Source organism: Rhinoraja longicauda, chromosome 2 (genome assembly GCF_053455715.1).
Source record: "Rhinoraja longicauda isolate Sanriku21f chromosome 2, sRhiLon1.1, whole genome shotgun sequence".
Lineage (NCBI taxonomy): Eukaryota > Metazoa > Chordata > Chondrichthyes > Rajiformes > Arhynchobatidae > Rhinoraja > Rhinoraja longicauda.
In genome coordinates this window covers 33,196,587-33,220,380 of record NC_135954.1, presented here as the reverse complement: position 1 = coordinate 33,220,380, position 23,794 = coordinate 33,196,587, and the positions used below count along the sequence as shown (strand labels likewise).

Here is a 23,794-nt window from a genome sequence, read left to right as displayed (position 1 = left end):
ACACCTGTCCACCATCATCTCTATCTGTTGAGCTTAACTCACCAAAAAAAATGCAATTAATTTTGCTGGAAGCATTACAACCCAAAGCTAGTTCTATCTTGAATCATTTAGCTCCATCAACGGAAGGGAAAAATCTAGGGACACCGCACTGATGTAGTTATATTCAGAAATGAATTAATTAGAACCACCAACTTTATCATAATATCTTTTGTAAAAACAACATTTTATAATCATATTACTACCTTTTTGCCATGAACGTTTACACGGTAAAGAAAGGTGTAGCTCGAGTTTTATTTTGCAGATATGCTTGATATATGCATATTTTTAAATACATAACACTGCCATTAATCAGAATATCACACCAGGAGAACTTGATACTTATTGCCCAGAGATACAGAAAAGAGCCCATCTGGTTTGGACCACACTACTGGCAGAAGAAAAATAATTCTAATGACAAGCTAAATTTAGGCACATTAGCATTTGACTGCTCCCCCCCCCCCATTACTTGGGTCAAGATCAAACCTCTTCAAGGCAAAATCTTGTCAGCCTGAGATTAAAGAATGCAATAGCTTAATGCTTACTGTAGAATATAGATGTTAAAGATATCAATTTCTATCTTAAATACAACTAACGTATAAATTGTGCATAATGACTATCTTCCAAAATATTAACATAAAGAATAATCACTGGACTTCAGTAATTTCATAAGTTGCATTGCTTTTCTGAATATCAGATACATATCAGAAATTGCAGCTCAGTAATCGAGAGCTTAAAAACGCAAGGTTAAAAATTTGATCTATTAGCACCCACTTCTCATGCATAACTCATGCATAAAAACAAATGAAGCTGGGTTCTATAAACACTTTCCTAACATTGGTTACAAATATAAGAATTTCCCTAGCACCACTTCTTCCCTTGCTGACATAAATAGGAGTTTTTAGGTACCATCTATTACCTTGTCACACACAAAGTGACCATACAGAATACATGGAACAATCAGATCACCAATGAGACATCAATTGAAAGGGTCTCCATTCTGACAGTAATGCCTTCCACATACAATCCGCTAGACCGGATTTTTAATGCTTGGGTTATTAAAAACCTCAACAGAAGTTATTAAAAAAAGCTGCTTTGAACAGCAAGGAAATAAGCTCCAGCCCCTGAATCTGCACCTATTGTCCAGCACCCATTTGCGCTCATCCTCGTTCCCCTCTTGCATCCCATCAACTACACACACCACCCCTCTCCAGTCCCCTACATTTGCTCTAACCTACAGAGTACAAATTACTGGAGCCAATCAATCTACCACCACAATGGAGGAAACTGGTGTAACTGGGTGAAAATCCATTTGGTCTCAGAGAGAGCATGCGAACATAAATTAATTTCAGGATTAAACCCTGGTTACTGGAGCTATGAGATGTCATGTGCCACTTTTCATAGAAGTGGGGGATAACTTGCAGCATGGGCCTCTATCAGGCAGACAATCAGGGGGTTGGAATGAGCAGGTACACAGCAGATAATTATCTCTCCATCCAACCAGCCCATATTTTCCCTCACCACACTATTTTACAGCTGTTCTGTAGTTGTATGGGATGGGTGGATAGTGGGGAAAGTTCTTTTAGGATCTTAGAACTCCTCACATTGGCAATGATTTAGCAACTGCAACTTTGTGATGCAGCTCCTGGTTGGCACTGTACTGGTCCTTCTTTAGAGCATGACCATCAAGTGCTCTTTCAACATTTTTTTTGGCAAACATTAATTAACGAAGCAACAGTTTAGATCTCATTAAACATATTCCAACACAGGATAAACTAAACTTGATATGGACTAACTATTCAATAAAAGATGCTAGGCCTAATATTTATAATATGCGTAATATTCAATTACAAGTTAGGGTAGCTGGTAAAAGAGTAGCCACAGAATCTGATCACTCCAGGAAATGAAGAACACAGAAAAAGAGTGTTACAGGGCATTAAATATTTATGTGTAAACAAAAAAATTACACGTGTTGTCTCTCTGCAATTAATATCATCTTACAAGTTCATAATTGCATTTCATGTATGGACAGAAGACTTACCAAAGTTCTAAGAATCTCTTTCGTGTCAAATGATAAAGGGAATTGCCGTAACTGAGAACGCATCAAGTTCATGGAAGAACAACTGATAGATTAGGAAACCTTTTGATCAAAGTGACCCCCAATCATGAGTAGGTTGCGTAAGCATTTCTGATTTCATGATGAACTGTAGAACAAACTAATACCAGCAAATGATTAGGTGAACAAACTAGGAAACAGTATGTCAATTATAAGTGTCAAAATATGGCGGCACGGTAGCGCAGCGGTAGAGTTGCTGCTTTACAACGAATGCAGCGCCGGAGACACAGGTTCGATCCTGACTACGGGTGCTGCACTGTAAGGAGTTTGTACGTTCTCCCCGTGACCTGCGTGGGTTTTCTCCGAGATCTTCGGTTTCCTCCCACACTCCAAAGACGTACAGGTATGTAGGTTAATTGGCTGGGTAAATGTAAAAATTGTCCCTAGTGGGTGTAGGATAGTGTTAATGTACGGGGATCACTGGGCGGCACGGACTTGGAGGGCCGAAAAGGCCTGTTTCCGGCTGTAGATATATGATATGATATGATATGATATGTACTCAAGCTGTCTTGGTAGCTAATAAATAAGGTTTGGATATTTCCCTAATAACTCTTAAGCAAGAACACAAGAAAGTAGGACCAGGTCCCTCAGGCCTGCCCACCATTCGATATGATCATGGCTGATAATGCTGGCCTTAACTCCTCCTCTGCCAGTTCACCACAACCCTTAATTCTTAATTTTTTCCAACTATTTGTAGTTGGTATGTAGGTTAATTGGCTGGGTAAATGTAAAAATTGTCCCTAGTGGGTGTAGGATAGTGTTAATGTACGGGGATCGCTGGGCGGCACGGACTTGGTGGGCCGAAAAGGCCTGTTTCCGGCTGTATATATATGATATGATATGATATGATATTTATCTATCTCCATGTCTGATCACACTTGGGAGCAGAGAACTCCAGAGTTTCACCACCCTTTGAGAGAGTAAATATCTCCGCACATCATTTTTATATGAGCACCCCTTATTTTGCAGCTGTGACCCTTGTTCATGATTCTCCCACCAGTGAAAACATTTCAACATCTACCTTTTCAAGTTCCCTTAGGATCTTACCTGTTTGAATGAGCTCATCCCTCATTCTTCTTAACTCAAAGGAATGCAGATGCAAACTGAATGGCCTCTCTTGGTAAGATAACCCTTTCATCCTAGGAATAATATTCTATTTGACCACTTCCAATGAAACAAAATCGTTTTTGAAGGTAAGTAGACAAAACTGTGCATATATTCCAGTATCTTATACTACTGTAACAAAGTCTTTGTAATAATCCCCAACTTTGTCTTTGTAATAATAAATCTTTGTAATAATCCCCAACTTCTTTATAATAATGGCCAAAATGCCTATTGCCTTATTAACTACTTGTTGGACCTACCTGCTAACGTTTTGTGATTTGTGCACTAGAATCCCTAGATCCCAATTAACTTCACTCATTTGCAGCCTCTCTCCAATTAAATGATAATCTTCTTTTATCAAAGTGCAGAATCTTATACTTCCTCACATTAAACTCCATTCCTCAAGTTTTCACCCAGTCATTTAATCCCATTGCAGAATCACAATTTCCTCTTCACAACATGCACTTTCACCTATTTCCCTATCATCAGCAAACCAGGACACCCCCCCCCCCCCTTCTCTAGATCATTGATGTGAATAGTAAACAATTGGGGGGCAAAATTTGATCCCAAGGTACTCCAGTAGTTACTCCAGCCTGAAAAAGCAACTATTCATTCCAGCTCTCTATTTTCTATGTGACAACTGCTTTACAATCCATGTAAATCTAACATGCTTGTTCAATACCCTGGATCTTAACTTATGGATCAAACTCTATGTGGCACCTTGTCAAATGTTTTTTTGGAAATCCAAGTCCACTGATTCTGCACGATATCCTGCATCAACTCTCTGCCACATCCTCAAAGAATCCTGCCAAATAACTAATCAATTTTACCAAAAGTTTTTGAATGGTAAAGAATTATCTTTTGTAATAACTGCACTGGAAACAGTATGCTTGGCAACATTAAGAAAGCATTAAGCATTAACAAAATTAATATTTCAGCGCAATGACCTCTCATCAGAACTGTCAGATGTGTTTCTATACCTCAGCAGCTTTCAATAAAGCTGTAAGATTCTTGGAAAGGTGTATTTGCCCGAGCTGGAGAAAACAATACTTCACTAGAATTGCAATCATAAGCAGCAATCCACCACGTCTCTGAAATAGCAGACACCTTCAAATGGACAACACCATAAAGTGTTAGAGAAAGAAACCACAAAGAACATCAGAAATTAAATCAGATGGATAAGCAATGCATATCAGAGTAGTAATGGCTTTGAACCACGGAGTTTTATACTTACTAAACCTCAAGCTCAAATTTAATCGTCAATCCAAAATAATTTTACTTTCACATTGTCAAATTCAAAAATGATTCAAAACAACTGTAATGAAGTGCATTAGAAGAACATTCATGTCATCAGTCTACAATAGATCAAAGACGCTTGCCTGTATACAATAAGCTGTCTTCCTGTTGTCAATCACTTATTAGAGTCAGGGATTTGAAGTGCACATATCTCTTCCAAATCCCTAAGTCTCTTCAAAATGTTAAATGCATGCAGCGTGATGCTTTGTCAAATCCTTTCCCTTGATAGGTGTTAGTCTGACAGCAGCTGAAGAGAGAACTTGCACTCTCTGCACTCAGCTGACAATATTTTGATAGCTGTCTGTTACCTTCATTCACAAATCAAGTTGTCGCCCTGATTTTTCTGAAATCAAGACTACTCTTCGGGGACGATCATTCCACACAGCAAGATGCTAACTATCGCGTCATCAAAGCACAAGTGGAGAGAACGTAAAGCATGCCAAAAGTTGATGTAAATCGTTGTCTGAAGATGGCCGGTTTAATAGAGCAATGACCTTGATCTCAGGCAGAGGCCAGAAATTTCAAATTAAAGCGAAAACACTCAGCAAGTTATGCAGCATCTGTGGAGAGATGCACAGCAGGAATGAACGCATCCAAATGCTGCAGAAAAATTTCATTGCACTTCTGATCCCGGCGCCAACCTGGCTCTCTCTGCTCTCCTGCCTTCTCTCAATCTTTATGCTGAGAAATGCCAGCACAATATTGACTTTGTCAGTTTCTCCATTGTTCACTCATCCCCACCCTCAGAAAATCAAGCAGCTTCCTGGGAGAGATTTCATTATATATTTGTTTCTGCCCTGGATTGCAAGATTTCATTCAGCATCTGTGCGCTGATATCCATTCTTCCCACAGAATGCAATTTCAAAATCACTACCCTATGCAATTTCAAAATCACTACCCTATAATCATTAGACAAAATTATGATATTATACAAGGATTCGAATAAAACCTCTTCCAGTTTAATTGAAAACTTGTTAATGGACGTAACAACACATAACATGATTTTGCAATGACCTTTTGATCTCTGTGCAGTGGGATGCACTTCTTCACTGCCATTCCCAGACCTCTGCAGTTCTCAAGATCACGGGGGCACTTTCTTGGCACTAATGCTCAAACTCACACAATCCATCATTTTTTTTCCCTGTCATCATCCTAGGCATTCTTTAGACCCTCTGAGGCTGTGATTACAATTCAAAGGTCACTTTGAAACTTGACTAAGTACTCCAATTGGAAAAAAATATTCACAACAGCTGAAAAAATTGGAAAAAGCAGCTGCCTTTAACTTTTGCTTCATTTAATCAAATACAGAGCAATGCGCATATGCGTGATTTAGCAGGGAGGCTGCAGAGAAATTAGAACATACTCTTCTCAGCTTCACAGCTTTAAAAGACGAGAAGGAAATGTTTCAGTCAAGGAGACGGAAGTCACAGTAAACCAACTAAACAAGGAAAAGCACTCAAGGACTACTTTATATATAATCGTTAAAGTGCCAAATGTAAAAATTCAAATGCCAGAGATGGCAAAAGAAAATCTATTCATCCAAAGGGCAACACTTCGTCACCGCATAATTTATTAATATTGAAAATATTAACATATATGAGGATTATCAAAATAAAATGCTTTTTCTTGGTTCCCTCAGTAAATTTCAGCATAAATAATACTCTCCAAGGGATTATAATAATAATAATAATAATAATGCATTACATTTATATAGCGCTTTTCATATACTCAAAGATGCTTTACAGGGATTTAAAGAACATAGGGAAGTGAATAAATAGATAAATAAGTAAATGAACAGAGAAAGGAGACAGAAGGTGAGGTGACCTTCAGTGGTTGAAGGCAGTACTGAACAGGTGAGACTTCAGTGATGTTTTGAATGTGGTGAGTGAGGAGGAGTCTCTGACGGTTTGGGGTAGTGAGTTCCATAGGGTGGGAGCAGCGATGGAGAAAGCCCTGTCCCCCCAGGATCTGAGTTTGGTCCGGATGTGGGGGGATAGGAGATTGGCAGCAGCAGAGCGGAGGGTGCAGGTGGGAGTGTGCCTGTGGAGGAGGTCGGTCAGGTAGGATGGGGCCAGGTTATGGAGGGCTTTGTAGGTCATGAGGAGGATTTTGTACTGGATTCTCTGGGGGATGGGGAGCCAGTGGAGTTTGTAAAGGACGGGGGTGATATGGTCACGGATCGGGGTGTGGGTGAGTAGACGGGCAGCGGAGTTTTGAATGTATTGAAGTTTACTGATGATTTTTGAGGATGCGCCATAGAGGAGGCTGTTGCAGTAGTCCAGACGGGAGGTGATGAAGGCGTGAATGAGGGTTTCTGCAGCTGTGGAGGAGAGGGATGGACGGAGACGGGCAATGTTTTTGAGGTGGAAGAAGGCTGTCTTTGTGATGTGTTTGATGTGTTTGTCGAAGGAGAGGGTTTGATCAAAGATGATTCCAAGATTCCGGATGTGAGGGGAGGTGGATACTGGGAGACCATCAATATTGAGGATTGAGGATTATGTACAATTCCTTCTAGGTTTTATTAGTTAAATATTGTTTGGCATGATGGAAGGGTGATTTTTCTTTCTACATCAGTCACTGCACAAATGCAAATTGTTCTATTTCTGACACACCACAGTTCAAATGCATTTATTTGTAATTATACACTATAATATAGTGTCATTATATACTATAGTGTACAATGTAATTATACACTATAAGAATATTTTCTCCAGGCTGTGGTGTGGTTTAACCTTTAATAAAATGTTACTATCGGATATCTCTAAGGACACTGCCACTGAGTATCCTTTTTTCATTTTGCATCTGGATAAATAGATCACTCTTTGCCAAACATCAGTCACCTTGGACAGGCTTAAAGTTTCTCAAACACTTAAGATATGATCAGAACCAGAGCAGCAGTTCAGTAAGTGGGGGGACTGATGGGAAGAGAGGGGTTATGACTAGTAAGTCTGAAAGGAAACACAGGCAGGGACAGGTAAATTAACTTGGTGAAACTCATGGGCTGAATCGTGGTTATTTCAATGCAAGAAATATTCTGGGTAATGCAGATGAATTAATGTTTCAGACAAAAGGAAGGTAAAAGAAGTGGAGGAGTTACATTATCAAACAGGGATGAGTTAGCCAACAGGATATAGATAAAACATCTGGTTTAATGGTGCTGCAAAAAACTCTTGTTCAATGTCAACAAGATCAAGTGTTGATTTCAGAAAGGGATAGTCAGGAGATCAAAAAACAGTTTTTATTGATGGGTCAGTAGTGGAGAGAGTTAACTGCTTTAAATTCCTGGGTGCAGTCCAGAAATTCCACATGTCTCAGAATACTCTAACAAACGTTTATAGATGTACTGTAGAAAGTTTCCTAACTGGTTGCATCATGGCCTGGTATGCCAATTCCAATGCATAGGAATGCAAGAGGCTGCAGAGAGTGGTGGACTCAGCCCATTCCATCAAAGGCGCAGCCCTTCCCTCCATTAAAAGCATCTACATGAGTCGCTTCCGCAAGAAAGCAGCATCTATCATCGAGGATCCACCCATCCAAGCCATGCCGTCTTCTCACTGCTACCATCATGCAGGAAATACAAACGCCTGAAGTCCCACACGACTAAGTTCAGGAAATTCAGCGGGGACAAACTAGATGGTTCATTCATTGAGGCAATATGGTTGGGGCTCAAAAATAAAAAAGGTACAATCACTTTGATGGAATTATACTAAAGGCCTCCCAATATATAGAGGTATAGATACGCAGACAGATTATGGGAATTTCTAAATGATTTGTCACAGTGAGTGATTTTATCTTTCCCAATATTGACAGAAACTTCCTAAGTGCAAGAGGCTTACATGGTGCAGCATTTGGGAGTTGTATCAAAAAGGGTTTCTTGAAACTGTATATGGATAGTCCAACTCGAAGTGAGACCATACTGGAACATGCATTGGGAAATTAACCTAGCTAGGTGACTGGCGTTATAGTGGGAAAGCATTTTGGGAACAGTGATCACAACTCCAAAAGTTTAAACAAAGTTTTGAATAAAGATAAATCTGGATCTTGGGGGAAAAGTATGAAATTGAGGGAGTGCAAATTACAACATTAGTAGGCAGGAGCTAGCAAAGAATAAATTGGAACATGCTGTTATTAGGTAAGTCCATGTCTGACATGTGGGAGTATTTGAAAGAGCAGCCAATCAAAGTTTAGGACCCGTATGTTCCCAGAAGTGCCTTTGAGGAATATAAAGAAAGAGAAAAGAACCCCTATAGGTATAAGGAGGACTAAAAGAGGCCATGAAATGCCATTGGTAATTGGGTTAAAGAAAATCCCAAGATCTTTTATACATACATTAAAAACAAGAAGCTAACTTGGGAAAGGGGTAGGACCAATTCAAGGATAAAGGAAGAAATTTATGCTTGGAGTCAGAGGATGTAAGTGAGGTACTAAACAAGTACTTAGCATCGGTATTCACCAAGGAAAATGACCCAGACGACAACAAAGTCAGTGTGGGGTATATTAACATGTTAGGGCATTTTGAGATCAAGGAGGTGGTGGTGTTGGGTTTCTTATAGAAAAATGGCAGTTGGAGTTTAATCCAGACAAGGGTGAAGTGTTGCACTTTGGGAGATCAAATGCAAGGGGAAAGTATAGTTCATGGCACGACCCGTAATAATGTACTAAGGGATCTCGGAGTCCAAGTCTATACTTCTTGAAAGGTCGTAGTGCAGATAGATAGAGTGGTAAAGAAGGCATATGGCATGCTTGCTTTCATCCATTGGACCATTGAGTTAGGAAGTCATGTTGCAACTTTATAAAGGTTTTGTTAGGCTGCAATTGGAGCCGTGGTCCAGTGAAGAAGTAGCCCAACCCGAAACATCACTTGTCCATTTTCTCCAAAGATGTTGCTTGCTCTGCTGAGTTACTCTAGCATTTTGTGGCTATCTTTGGTATCAACTAGCATCTGCAGTTCCTTTTTATTACATTAGTGTGGGCCGTTTGTTGTCACCCCATTACAGGAAGAAATTAGAGGCTTTGGACAGGGTGTAGTAGAGGTTTATCATGATGTGACCTGGATTAATGGGGATCAGTTACAAAGAAAGATGGGATAAACTTAGGTTGTTTTCTCTGGAGCATTGGAGGCTGATAGAAGTTTATTAAATGATGACAGGCTTAGGTAGAGTAGACAGTCAGAACCTTTTCCCTAGGTGGAAATGTCAAATACTAGAGGGCATAGCGTAAAGGGAGGGGTGACTTATAATCACAAGTACTTTTCTTAGACTGAGAGTGGTGGGTGTGGAACGAGTTGCCGGGGGTTGTGGTGGTGGAAGCAGATATGATTGTGGCTTTTATATAGGTTCATGAATATGCAAGGAATGGAAGTATATGGATCATGTGCAGGTAGAAGAGATCAAATAAATTTTGCATCATGTTCGACAGAGTTATCATGGGCTGAAGGGCCTGTTCCTGTACTATACTTCCCTTTTTCTACCAAATTTAAATTTCACTAACTTGGATTCATTGGTTTGAAGCGAAGTTCATATCTCCAAAGATGTGAACTGATATTGAACTATGTTTGATCCATAGTTGGGAACATTGTTTGAAGTTGTGAGTTCCCCAGCCAAGTAAATTAAAGCAGAAACAAGGAATTGCAGTTGCTGGTTTACAAGAAGAAAAACACCAAGTGCCGAAATAACTCAATGGGTCAGGCAGCATCTCTGGCAAACATGGATCGGTGATGTTTCGGGTCGGATCCTTCTACAGACAAAGCCATAGGGTGGACAGAGTCACAAGAAGGGTCTCAATCCAGAAAATCACCTATCCACGTTCTGCAGCATGACCTTCTGAGTTATTCCAGCGCTGTGTCCTTTTGTATATTAACCAGCATCTGCAGTTCCTTGTTTCTAAGATCAGAACAATGCTAGGATTGATTTTAATCATAGCTCAACTGAGATCCCTCTACTCCTATTCCCATTCCTCGTCTCTCCATGCTTCCATCTCGTACCCTCCATAAACAACCAAAAGGAATAAGAGAGAGATTAAGTTGATACTTTTAAAATTAACATATTTTTACAATTTTGTTTTTACTTGTTCATTCACGAGTTGTGAATATTGTGATCCTATGAACTGAAGAGGTAATTAAGAGTAAATCATATAAATAATCAAAGGGTTGATTCTACTGATTCATGGATTAGTAACAGGGAGAAGGATACACTAGATAATGAGCGATACAAGTTTTAAGAAATTACATCTTGGTAATCTGGGTGATTTCAATTTAGGCACCATCTTGAGACTGCAATGTAATTTGAAATATGATATCTGTAAGAAATATATAAATTGCACAAGGATATACCAGCAGCTGGGATCTAACAGACAGTCTCTCTCGTACAATCTCTAGGCAAAATATCTACCCCCATCAAACTGCACACCTCTACCTATGACCCCAGACTATCCCCGTCTACCCATTGTGAAGCCTCAAGAAATTAATTTTCATCGATAACATCTTGTATGGGTTACTTAAAAACCAAGCATCACTGTAACAAGGCATAAACAAGGAGATGAGACAGCCTATAGGGATGAAATCCAAAGGCTGGCAGCATGGTGTTCAGTGAACAATCTGGTCCTGAACTCCTCCAAAACAAAGGAACTTATAATTGACTTTAGAAAAACCAGTGGAGATTACGACCCACTCTACATCAATGGGGTCTGCGTGGAAAGGGTACCAGCTTTCAGGTTCCTGGGTACGCACATCGCAGAGGATCTCACCTGGTCTACCAACACCATCACCACAGTAAAGAAGGCACAGCAGAGACTCCACTTCCTGAGGATCCTCAGGAAAACCAACCTGCAGGAGAAGCTCATGTTGTCCTTCTATCGCTGCTCCATCGAGAGTGTGCTGGCATACTGTATAACCACATGGTATGCCAGCTGCTCAGAAAAGGACAGGAAGGCCCTTCAGAGGGTCATCACGACGGCCCAGAAAATCATCGGCTGCTCACTGCCCTCCCTGGAGCACCTGTTCAGCCTGCGCTGCCTCAGTAGAGCAGGCAAAATAATAAAAGATCCATCCCACCCCGGCCACCGTCTGTTTGTTCATCTGCCCTCTGGTCGACGTTTCAGGTCAATCAAATCCCGAACAAACAGACTTAAGAACAGTTTTTACCCCAGGGCCATACGAGAACTGAACACTACCTGTGCACTAGGCAACACCGTTAAAAAATCTTGTACTTAATTTAATTGTATTTATGTATTTATTTGTTTTTGCATTTATTGCATATATGTTTGTACGCACCGTCAGGATTGGCTGTTTTTTAATTTCGTTGTACTCGTTGCAATGACAATAAATGAATATTATTATTATTATTATTATTAAACTGGATTTACTTCTAGTTTACTAATAGCTGTATTAAAAAAAATAAAAAAATTTAAGTGGTTAAGTGGATTTTTGTGAAAAGTGTGTGGGCATTCTTTGAAAATGTACGGGATATGCATATCTGGTTTCTGGGTTGCATATCTAGGTTGGGAGCACACTTTAAATGTAATGGCTGATGGCCATAAACATCACAAAATTCCCACGCTTACCTGACCGTCAAACTGTCGCCTCCAATCTACCTGTCAAATGTCCTGACAGTAAATAAATTGGTTAAACACAAGCATTTTATGATACCTGTCGACAAGCCAGCTGTCGCCGAGAAATTTCACTCCGGATGATTTCTCAGCGACGCGCTGAGATCCACTACGATTCTTGGAAGACTCCTCACGATCATGCCCGCGACACCCGGCGAACTGTCGGCGACAGCCTAGTAGCCGGCAGTCGCCTTAAAACCGCCTAAAGTGGGACAGGCCCTTTAACCATTTTAAAATAAATAAAAAAATTAAATTAAATAGAAAGGAAAAATATTTTAAATATATTTTATCGAGGGGTTGGTATAAAGGCAGTCACAAAAAAACATTTCCACAAGGTTTGAAATGTTTGTTAAAGTTCCACCCATGAGAAACTCAACCAGGTACCTACTATCACACTTTCACAATAATGCGGGATTTAATTCGAGGTCATATTTTGTACATAAAACTAGCAAACTTTAATTACCCCATGATAGAAATTGGATCCAAACCTCACAACCTATTACAGCCATTTAAAACTCTCAGTTAAACAAAAAAACAATCACGTTCAAGGCAGTGAGCCGTGCATGAGTAAAAGTGCGTCTCCTGCAATGTTTTTTGAAATTTTTCCCAGTTTAAAAAAAATCTCATTGCTGACAGCCCAAACAATAGACAATAGACAATAGGTGCAGGAGTAGGCCATTCAGCCCTTCGAGCCAGCACCGCCATTCAATGCGATCATGGCTGATCACTCTCAATCAGTACCCCGTTCCTGCCTTCTCCCCATACCCCCTCACTCCGCTATCCTTAAGAGCTCTATCCAGCTCTCTCTTGAAAGCATCCAACGAACTGGCCTCCACTGCCTTCTGAGGCAGAGAATTCCACACCTTCACCACCCTCTGACTGAAAAAGTTCTTCCTCATCTCCGTTCTAAATGGCCTACCCCTTATTCTTAAACTGTGGCCCCTTGTTCTGGACTCCCCCAACATTGGGAACATGTTATCTGCCTCTAATGTGTCCAATCCCCTAATTATCTTATATGTTTCAATAAGATCCCCCCTCATCCTTCTAAATTCCAGTGTATACAAGCCCAATCGCTCCAGCCTTTCAACATACGACAGTCCCGCCATTCCGGGAATTAACCTAGTGAACCTACGCTGCACGCCCTCCATAGCAAGAATATCCTTCCTCAAATTTGGAAACCAAAACTGCACACAGTACTCCAGGTGCGGTCTCACCAGGGCCCGGTACAACTGTAGAAGGACCTCTTTGCTCCTATACTCAACTCCTCTTGTTACGAAGGCCAACATTCCATTGGCTTTCTTCACTGCCTGCTGTACCTGCATGCTTCCTTTCATTGACTGATGCACTAGGACACCCAGATCTCGTTGAACTCCCCCTCCTCCTAACTTGACACCATTCAGATAATAATCTGCCTTTTTATTCTTACTTCCAAAGTGAATAACCTCACACTTATCTACATTAAACTGCATCTGCCATGTATCCGCCCACTCACACAACCTGTCCATGTCACCCTGCAGCCTTATTGCATCTTCCTCACAATTCACACTACCCCCCAACTTAGTATCATCTGCAAATTTGCTAATGGTACTTTTAATCCCTTCGTCTAAGTCATTAATGTATATCGTAAATAGCTGGGGTCCCAGCACCGAACCTTGCGGTACCCCACTGGTCACTGCCTGCCATTCTGAAAGGGACCCATTTATCCCCACTCTTTGCTTTCTGTCTGTCAACCAATTTTCTATCCATGTCAGTACCCTACCCCCAATACCATGTGCCCTAATTTTGCCCACTAATCTCCTATGTGGGACCTTGTCGAAGGCTTTCTGAAAGTCGAGGTACACCACATCCACTGACTCTCCCTTGTCAATTTTCCTAGTTACATCCTCAAAAAATTCCAGTAGATTTGTCAAGCATGATTTCCCCTTCGTAAATCCATGCTGACTCGGAATGATCCCGTTACTGCTATCCAAATGCTCAGCAATTTCGTCTTTTATAATTGACTCCAGCATCTTCCCCACCACTGATGTCAGACTAACTGGTCTATAATTACCCGTTTTCTCTCTCCCTCCTTTCTTAAAAAGTGGGATAACATTTGCTATCCTCCAATCCACAGGAACTGATCCTGAATCTATAGAACATTGAAAAATGATCTCCAATGCTTCCACTATTTCTAGAGCCACCTCCTTAAGTACTCTGGGATGCAGACCATCAGGCCCTGGGGATTTATCAGCCTTCAGTCCCATCAGTCTACCCAAAACCATTTCCTGCCTAATGTGGATTTCCTTCAGTTCCTCCATCACCCTAGATTCTCCGGCCCCTAGAACATTTGGGAGATTGTGTGTATCTTCCTCAGTGAAGACAGATCCAAAGTAACGGTTTAACTCGTCTGCCATTTCTTTGTTCCCCATAATAAATTCCCCTGCTTCTGTCTTCAAGGGACCCACATTTGCCTTGACTATTTTTTTCCTCTTCATGTACCTAAAAAAACTTTTGCTATCCTCCTTTATATTATTGGCTAGTTTACCCTCGTACCTCATCTTTTCTCCCCGTATTGCCTTTTTAGTTAACTTTTGTTGCTCTTTAAAAGAGTCCCAATCCTCTGTCTTCCCACTCTTCTTTGCTATGTTATACTTCCTCTCCTTAATTTTTATGCTGTCCCTGACTTCCCTTGTCAGCCACAGGTGTCTCTTACTCCCCTTAGAGTCTTTCCACCTCTTTGGAATAAATTGATCCTGCAACCTCTGCATTATTCCCAGGAATACCTGCCATTGCTGTTCTACCGTCTTCCCTGCTAGGGCCTCCTTCCAATCAATTTTGGCCAGCTCCTGCCTCATGCCTCTGTAATCCCCTTTGCTATACTGTAATACCGACACTTCTGATTTTCCCTTCTGCCTTTCCATTTGCAGAGTAAAACTTATCATGTTGTGATCACTGCCTCCTAATGGCTCTTTTACCTCTAGTCCCCTTATCAGATCAGGATCATTACACAACACTAAATCCAGAATTGCCTTCTCCCTGGTAGGCTCCAGTACAAGCTGTTCTAAGAATCCATCTCGAAGGCACTCTACAAACTCTCTTTCCTGGGGTCCATTTCCAACCTGATTTTCCCAGTCTACCTGCATGTTGAAATCTCCCATAACCACCGTAGCATTACATTTTTGACACGCCAATTTTATCTCCTGATTTGAAGAAATTATATCTTCATTTGAACACAATTTGAAGAAATGATATCTTCAGTTTAGAGATGTTTCAATTAGTGCACACGATTAGGAAATTCCCATCTCGATTCCATTCATTTTTTTTGCCTGGGGAGTATGATTAATAGCACCAACTAGATTCTCATGAATCAATGGAGATGCAAGAGACTTCAGATGGTGGAATCAAGAGCAGCAAACAGTCTGGCAAAGTAATTCAACGGGTGGAGCAGATTCAAAGGGTGAAAGGAATTGTCGCTCTTTTGGGTCAAAGCCCTGTGTCAGGACCGATGCAGGGTTTTGACCAGAAACGCTGACAACTCCATTCCATCCCCTCACTAAACCCCACCCCCAAGAAAGCAGCACAACCTGCTGAGTATCTCCGGCAGATTATTTATTGTCCCATGCATCAGTACGTGAAATGTTTGGCAGTTTCCTGCTTAATCTCACAAGTTCTGTTTTAACACTTCTTACAGGATGAAACCAAGACAATTTTCATAGGTAACATCCACTTTCATGCTGGAGTAAATATAAGGCCTACTTTATAATAGGTTCAGACTAATTTCAATGTACTTAGCTGTAAGTGGTACATATAAAGATTTAGCACTGCTAAGATAAACAAATAAACATATTTAACACCCAGTAATCCTTTAGTTAAATTTTCAATGAAACAATTATCATTTATTCTACTTACTACTTGTAGGTTTCAGAACGAATGTATTCAAAGACATGGGATACACCGAGTTGGAATTGGTCAGCAATTGGTGTAACCCATGGATTGTTCTCTGCTTTGAAGACTTGCTTTGGGCCAGTAAGATCCAAATTACCTGAAAATGTAGACAAAATTCAAATGAATTAAAAAAGCCATTCCATATTTAATGTAAAAATATCAGTAAATCATTCCAAAGAAATTGTCTCCCTTCTAAGAAAGTAAATCTTAATTTATTTTACACAGCCAAATTGATTGTGTCTCGTCATTAAAAGTTGTCAACAGCAAAGTAATAACTTCTCTTTCATCGTCTTTAGTGCATCCACAGCTTTAACAACTCATGAAAGAAAGAACACAGAAACAAATGTATTGAAATATCACAGCAAAAGGTTCAGAAGAAAGATGTTTTCACTTTGAGGTCCCAAGTAGATATTTATGATATGGAGCTGAAGGATATTTAAGTTTTTTTAAAAATTGTTACAAGCTTGTACAGAGCACCACAAGGATTACAGGTTGGAATACAATTTAAACCTCTACACGTATAGAAAATACACTTTAGTATTCACTTGTTACTTCCTTATTAGAGTTTGTAGATTTTTTTCAAGGAAACAGAAAATCAGATCAATAGACTCCTCACTTCTTTCAATTGGAAGATAGAAAGGAAGATATTTTTGCAAAGATTTGCTTCAGTGATTAAAAAAACTCATAAATTAATTTTTATCTATGGATATTTCTTTTTGGTTTGCCAATACTTGTTATTAAAAACTGAACACAAGATATTAATTCAAAGTACAATTTTCCCCCAGTAGTTTCCCATTCTTTGAAAATATCCTAAAATGTTTCATTTTAGTATTATATATAACAAAGACATTTTAATTATAAGAACACCATAATAGTATATCCCTGCAGTTCTCTTGTTACTCAACAAGAACACAGCAAGAGGAGGTATAGATGAGGTAGTTGAAGGGGTCCGTCGGTTTATGGTGGATTTCAGCGGATAGATTGGTCACAATTAAAGATCTATAAAAAGAAATGTCAAATTGCCTAGTTGAATTTGAGGGTATGGTGGATGCTGGTGGGAAAAGTGATTAAACTGACAAGTTTTGCATGGATTCGGCAGGAAGCAGCAACAACGCAGTCATAGACTAGTGGAGAAAGAGCAGTGTAAGGGTGCGAAACCTGCCAACTCACATATCTAACTCAACTTCACCCTAAGGATGCATTCTTTTCTCCCAGTGTCTCCACCTTCACAATTTTACATCTATTAAGGCTTTCTACTCCAAGTCATCTGAAAAAAAGCACCTTCAAGAAGAGTGGCTTCTCCTCTGCCCCTCTTCTGCATTTCCTTCACTTCCTGCATATCAGGTCTTACCTCCCCTTCTCCTCCCAAGACAGAACAGAGATAGAGACCCTGTCTCCCAGTCTGAAAAAGGGTCCTTATCCAAACATCACCTATTCATGTTGATGATGGAGAGGTCAGTACCCGTGATGGACCGAGGCAGTGTCCACCGCTTTTTGTAATATCTGTCGATCTTGGGCGTTCAAAATGCCGAAGCAGGTCATGATGCAACCAGTTAACGGGATCTCTACTGTACACGTCTAGAAGCTCAAGAGAGTATTTGTCGACATACCAAATCTCCTCAATCTTCTAAGGAAGTAGAGGCATTGTTGGGTTTACTTAATGATTGCATCAATGTGCTGGGTTCAGGACGATCTTCAGAGATATGCATGTCTATGATCTTCGAGTCGTTGACTCTCTCCGTCACAGACCCATTGATGAACACAGGTTTGTGGATCCTCGTGCTTCCTCTTCTAAAAAATCACTTGCACCTCTCCCAATCTTGTTTATTGCCTCAGATGCTACAATATGGCCACCTCTACAATGGCTTGGCCAAGCATAGATTAGGTGACTGTTTTGCAGAGTACCTGCATTCTGTTCACAGTGGCCATCTTGCGCTTCAGTTTGCATGTCATTTAAACCCCCTTTTCCATTCCCAAACCAACCTGTGTGTCCTCTGGCTTCTCCATTGCTACAGTGAGGTTAAACTCAAACTAGAATAACACCTCGTATTCTGCTTAGTGAGCCACCGTTAGATGCAATGAATTTTCCAATTTCAAGTAAACTGCACTCCCAGTGTTCCTTTCCAGTTCACTTTGGCTTTCTTCCATCCACTTTTTCTCCATCATTAGCAAGAAGCATTACCCTCTCCCAACTGATTCCATCTTCCCTCCACATTATCAGTACAGTTGCCGGGGCCTGACCTGAAACCTTGTGCATCCCTTTGCCTCCACAGATACTATTCAATCTGTTAACTTCTTCTAGCAGTTTATTTTTTGCTCCAGTATCAGCAGTCTTCATATCTCCCAGATGAGTCAATCCTCAGCGAAATCTCATTTGCCTGCCGCTCCTCCTATTCCTCTGCTCGGTTAACAACAAAAAACGTCATTCTCATATATGAAATTGATCTCGCATCAAAATTTTTTTAAAGAAGGAACCACCAGACTTCCATCATTTGTTTTGTGCAGAAGTTTCCTAACCTCATATCTGGAAGACCTTGCTTTAAGTTTTAGTCTCTTCCATTTAACCCTGTAATCACTTACCAAAATTTCCAATATTGAGAAAACTAACCAATCATCCCGTCCTGCTAATTTCAAGGGATCCAATCCTAGTGTGTGGAATATGTGCTCACAACTTGACGTTCAAATATCATCTTTACTCTGAAGATCTAAACAGGATTGTGTAGTCATAGCAGTACACAAAAAAAATGCTCTTGAATTATAAACCTCCCTAATATTCCTGGCATCAGGATAGAGGCTGGCACACTTTCTGTTAGATTTTATGATTACCTTCTATAAAAATCATGACTTTTTAAAATATTTACTGTACACAGCCTCCCACAAGTATATTTGTTTTTCGATATAGAAAATAAACCCTTCAATCCTCATGAGGACCAAAGCTTTCGCACTGTCTTTTTCCTTTTTACTGTTTTATATACCTTATGAATAATTTATGTTTTGTGTGTAGCCTGGGTCTACATGCTTGTGATACTTTCCCTGTACCCATACCACCCCATAATTGGCACATGACAATAAACCTGACTTCAGCCTTCAATCAGTAAATATTGAAATGCACGTGACATAGTTTTGTCCATTTGAGTTAGTTTAGTTTAGTTTAGAGATACAGTATGGAAACAGACCCTTCAGCCCGCTGAGTGCGCACCGACCAGCGATCCCCGCACACTGATGTTATTAGCAGCGCATTTGGACAGCAGTGACAGGATCGGTCAAAGTCAGGATGGATTTATGAAGGGGAAATCATGCTTGACTAATCTTCTGGAATTTTTTGAGGATGTAACAGGTAAAATGGATAAGGGAGAGCCAGTGGATGTGGTGTATCTGGACTTTCAAAAAGCCTTTGACAAAGTCCCACACAAGAGATTAGTGTGCAAAATTAGAGCACATGGTATTGGGGGTAGGGTATTGACATGGATAGAGAACTGGTTGGCAGACAGGAAGCAAAGAGTAGGAATTAACAGGCCCTTTTTAGAATGGCAGGCAGTGACTAATGGGGTGCCGCAAGGCTCGGTGATGTTTATTTACAATATATATGAACGATTTAGAGGATGGAATTAAATGTGACATCTCCAAGTTTGCGGATGACACAAAGCTAGGTGGCAGTTTGAGCTGCGAGGAGGATGCTATGAGGCTGCAGGGTGACTTGGATATAGTGGGTGAGTGGGCAGATGCATGGCAGATGCAGTATAATGTGGATAAATGTGAGGTTATCCACTTTGGTGGCAAGAACAGGAAGGCAGATTATTATCTGAACGGTGTCAGATTAGGAAAAGAGGAGGTGCATCGAGACCTGTGTGTGCTTGTACATCAGTCACTGAAAGTAACCATGCAGGTACCGCAGTGAAGAAAGCTAATGGCACGTTGGCCTTCATTGCGAGAGGATTTGAGTTTAGGAGTAAGGAGGACCTACTGCAGTTGTACAGGGCCCTGGTGAGACTGCACCTGGAGTATTGTGTGCAATTTTGGTCTCCTAATTGAGGAAGGACATTATTGCTATTGAGGGAGTGCAGCGTAGGTTCACTAGGTTAATTCCCGGGATGGTGGGATTGGCATATGATGAAAGAATGGGTCGACTGGACTTGTATTCACTGAAATTTAGAAGGATGAGAGGAGATCTTATAGAAACATATAAAATTATTAAAGGATTAGACAGGCCAGATGCAGAAAAAATGTTTCCAGGTGAGTCCAGAACCAGGGGTCACAGTTTAAGAATAGGGGGTAGGCTATTTAGGACTGAGATGAGGAAAAACATTTTCACCCAGAGTTATGAATCTGTGGAATTATCTGCCAAATAAGGCAGTGGAGGCCAATTCACTGGATGTTTTCAAGAGGGAGTTAGATTTAGCTCTTAGGGCTAAAGGAATCAAGAGATATGGGGAAAAAGCAGGAACGGGGTACTAATTTTAGACAAATAGCCATGATCATATTGAATGGCAGTGTTGACTCGAAGGGCCGAATGACCTGCTCCTGCATCTATTTTTTCTATGTTTTCTATTAACTCAAGTCTACACACACTAGGGACAATTTTACATTCGTACCAAGCCAATTAACCTACAAACCTGTATGTCGTTGGAGTGTGGGAGGAAACCGAAGATCTCGAAGAAAACCCACGCAAGTCACGGGGTGAACTTACAAACTCCATACATACATCACCTGTGCTGAGGATCGAACCTGGGTCTCTGGCACTGTAAGGCAGCAACTCTACCGCTGTGCTATCGTCTTTGATACTTCAATTTATTTTCCTTTTAAATCTATCAACAAATTTGGATAGGTAGCATTTTAGATTATAATTTAGAATTACCGAATAGGTGTGTCACCATCAAGTTGTTCTGGAAAATCAGTAATTACTTCATCTCAATTTGAGTACTTGATCCAGTCTTCCGTTACTAAACCAAATGTCAAATGAAATGTCTCATGCACCCTTAATATCCTCATACCAATGGCCTATTTTCTTTGAAGCTATTTTATGAAATTCTACAAAAATAATGTTGATGGATGTTCCATGCGGTCACCTTGTCCTGCTCAATAGACATGATTCATTCTTATAAATACAAATTGGGTCTCTTATTTGATCAAAATTTAAAATGTTTAGTTAAACATTGGCCTAGAAATTTGTTCGCATATCAGTGGTATTAAATGCAGAATATGTTACAATCTGCATGTCCATTGAAGCCAAACCATGAAAGAGAACTTTACCCAGAGAATATTAATTACCTGACAAGAGGTTAGTCAACTGTTTATGATTATTGCTTCCTGTACCGTCTTAAATAGAATGACATGCCTGTTTTTCCCATATAAAGAAGCACAACTGAATCAAAAGTGCCTTGGAAGATTATAATTTGAAGCATCTGTTACTTTAAGAACCTGGGATAGAAATCGTCTAGTTGTAGGGATCCGTCACTCTCTAAATGCATATATTCATCAGCGTTATTTTGGTGATGTTAATTTTGGCAAGTCCCTGCCTCGATTCCCAATCTCCAATTTAGCATCTCAAGAAAATAATATGGTCAAAATGAATGAGACTAAATGACGACAATCATGTGTTGTTATTTATTTTGGCAAGTTATAAAAAGATTTTTTTTATGAAACTTGTTATTTTTAAGCACAGGAAGAGATCTGTTGCTGTTGTCTCATTAACATTTTATCGTCTGTTTAGGTAATGCTTCCTTTAGAATACTCATTCATCCACTTATAATTAAGTTTCGCAACATATTTGCCTTTGTTTAGTGGGAAAGAGTTTAAGAATCATTTAGCAGAGCCATATTCAGGCTGGTGCACACAACTTTAAATAGGTAAATAATGAGGTGCAAATCTGTTCCTAATACACCTCTCTCTTTTAATTGCAATTTAAGGTCAAGCATTAAGAAATACAACTTCAAACTTTGAAGATGACACCAAATGCTGAGGGGGGCAGAAATAACATATAGGTGAATATTAATAAACTTGCACAATGGATTTGTAATTATCAAATAAACTTCAAGGGTGAATACATTTTGGGAAGAGGATTAAAACGCTTCTGAGCTTTCAAGATCGAAGGAAACTGGAATCTGGGGGCTATAACTGCACAAATCACTCAAAGTAAAAATGCAGAGTAAAAAAAGGTCTATTAAAAAACTTAAAACCATTGGAATTTTTTTCTGGAGGAATAAAACTGAAAGGAGAGAAATTATGATTAACTTCTAGAAAATCTTAATAAGTCAACAGAAAATCGCCATTCTCCATATTAAAGAATGTGAAGGCATTGGAGAAGGAGAGCACCGATGATACCAGAACTGACAACCTATACAGATCAGGAAGCATTGAACAGGTTAGGAATCTCCATGGTACAGAGATGGTCTGGTAGAGGTCTATCTAATTAGGTCCATGTTTGATAAGGTCCATTTGGAGAGGATGTTTCCAGTGCAATGAGAGACAAGAATGAAGTGATTGGCAAAAGACCTAAATGTGACATGGAGAATTGTTTTTATATTAAATAAACTCAGCAAGTGGTTTGGATCTTGAGTGCACTACCTGTGTAGGAGTGGAGGCTGATTCCATTGTAGCACGTAAAAGGGAGCGTGAGAAACACCGTGAAACAAAGAATGTGCAGGAATAAGGGGTGGGTAGGAGAGCGGGACAAGCTATATTGCTCCTACACACTCAGCAGATTGAATGGTAGCCTCTTGAACTGTAACCATTCTGTAAACCTGAGAGATCACACAAAGATGCTATTTCTATCCACAAATAGTGTTGTGATGAGCTATAAACTCAGCACAACACATTGATAGTAATCATGATTCATCAGTAAGCAGCAATCATTCACCAGTCTGGAGGGGAGTGGGTATGGTGCTTGTGAGGCACATGTAAGCAATTGGCAATACTAATTATACTGCTTACCTTTAAAATTGAGATAAGTCAATATATTATCTCTCTATTCAAAGATTAAATAATACAGTTCCCTCCATAATGTTTGGGACAAAGACCCATCATTTATTTTGCCTCTGTACTCCACAATTTGAGATTTGTAATAGAAAAAAATCACATGTGGTTAAAGTGCACATTGTGAGAGGTACGGACAGGGGCTTCTGCGGCAACAGATGGGATTCGAGGATGGTGCGTTGCCCCCCTGGTGCCAGGATCCAGAATGTCACGGACAGAGTGCAGGAAATCCTCAAGGGCGAAGGTGAACAGCCGGAAGTGGTAGTGCATGTTGGCACAAACAATGTCGGAAAGAAGGGGATGCAGCGTGACTTTAGAGAGCTCGGGAAAATGCTGAAAAGCAGGACCTTCAGGGTGGTTATCTCCGGTTTGCTTCCAGTTCCTCGTGCTGGCGAGAGCAGGAACAGGGAGATACACGACCTGAATGTGTGGCTGAGGAAATGGTGCAGGGGGCAGGGGTTTAGATTCTTAGATCACTGGGATCTGTTTTGGGGTAAGGGGGAATTGTACAAAAGGGACGGATTGCACCTTAACAGGTGGGGGACCAGCATTCTGGTGGGCAGGTTTGCCACTGCTACACAGATTATGCTCAGAAATTCCTGCCATTGCTGTTCCACCGTCAATCCTGCTAGGATCCCTTTCCAGTCTACCTTGGCCAGCTCCTCTCTCATGCCTTCATAGTCCCCTTTGTTCAACTGTTTTAAACTAAATAAGGGGGGGGTGTCAAATGGGAAAGTCAAG

General features: G+C 40.3%; 1 protein-coding gene across 3 annotated transcripts in view; it reads right to left on the bottom strand.

The window, feature by feature from the left end:
- rsu1 (Ras suppressor protein 1) overlaps positions 1–23,794 on the bottom strand; it is a 167,241-nt gene that overhangs the window by 35,670 nt on the left and 107,777 nt on the right. For all 3 annotated transcript variants that reach the window (XM_078416664.1, XM_078416679.1, XM_078416671.1), the window contains exon 8: positions 16,046–16,178. In XM_078416664.1, the coding sequence (XP_078272790.1) occupies positions 16,046–16,178 (133 nt within the window). The remainder of the gene's footprint in view (positions 1–16,045; positions 16,179–23,794) is intronic.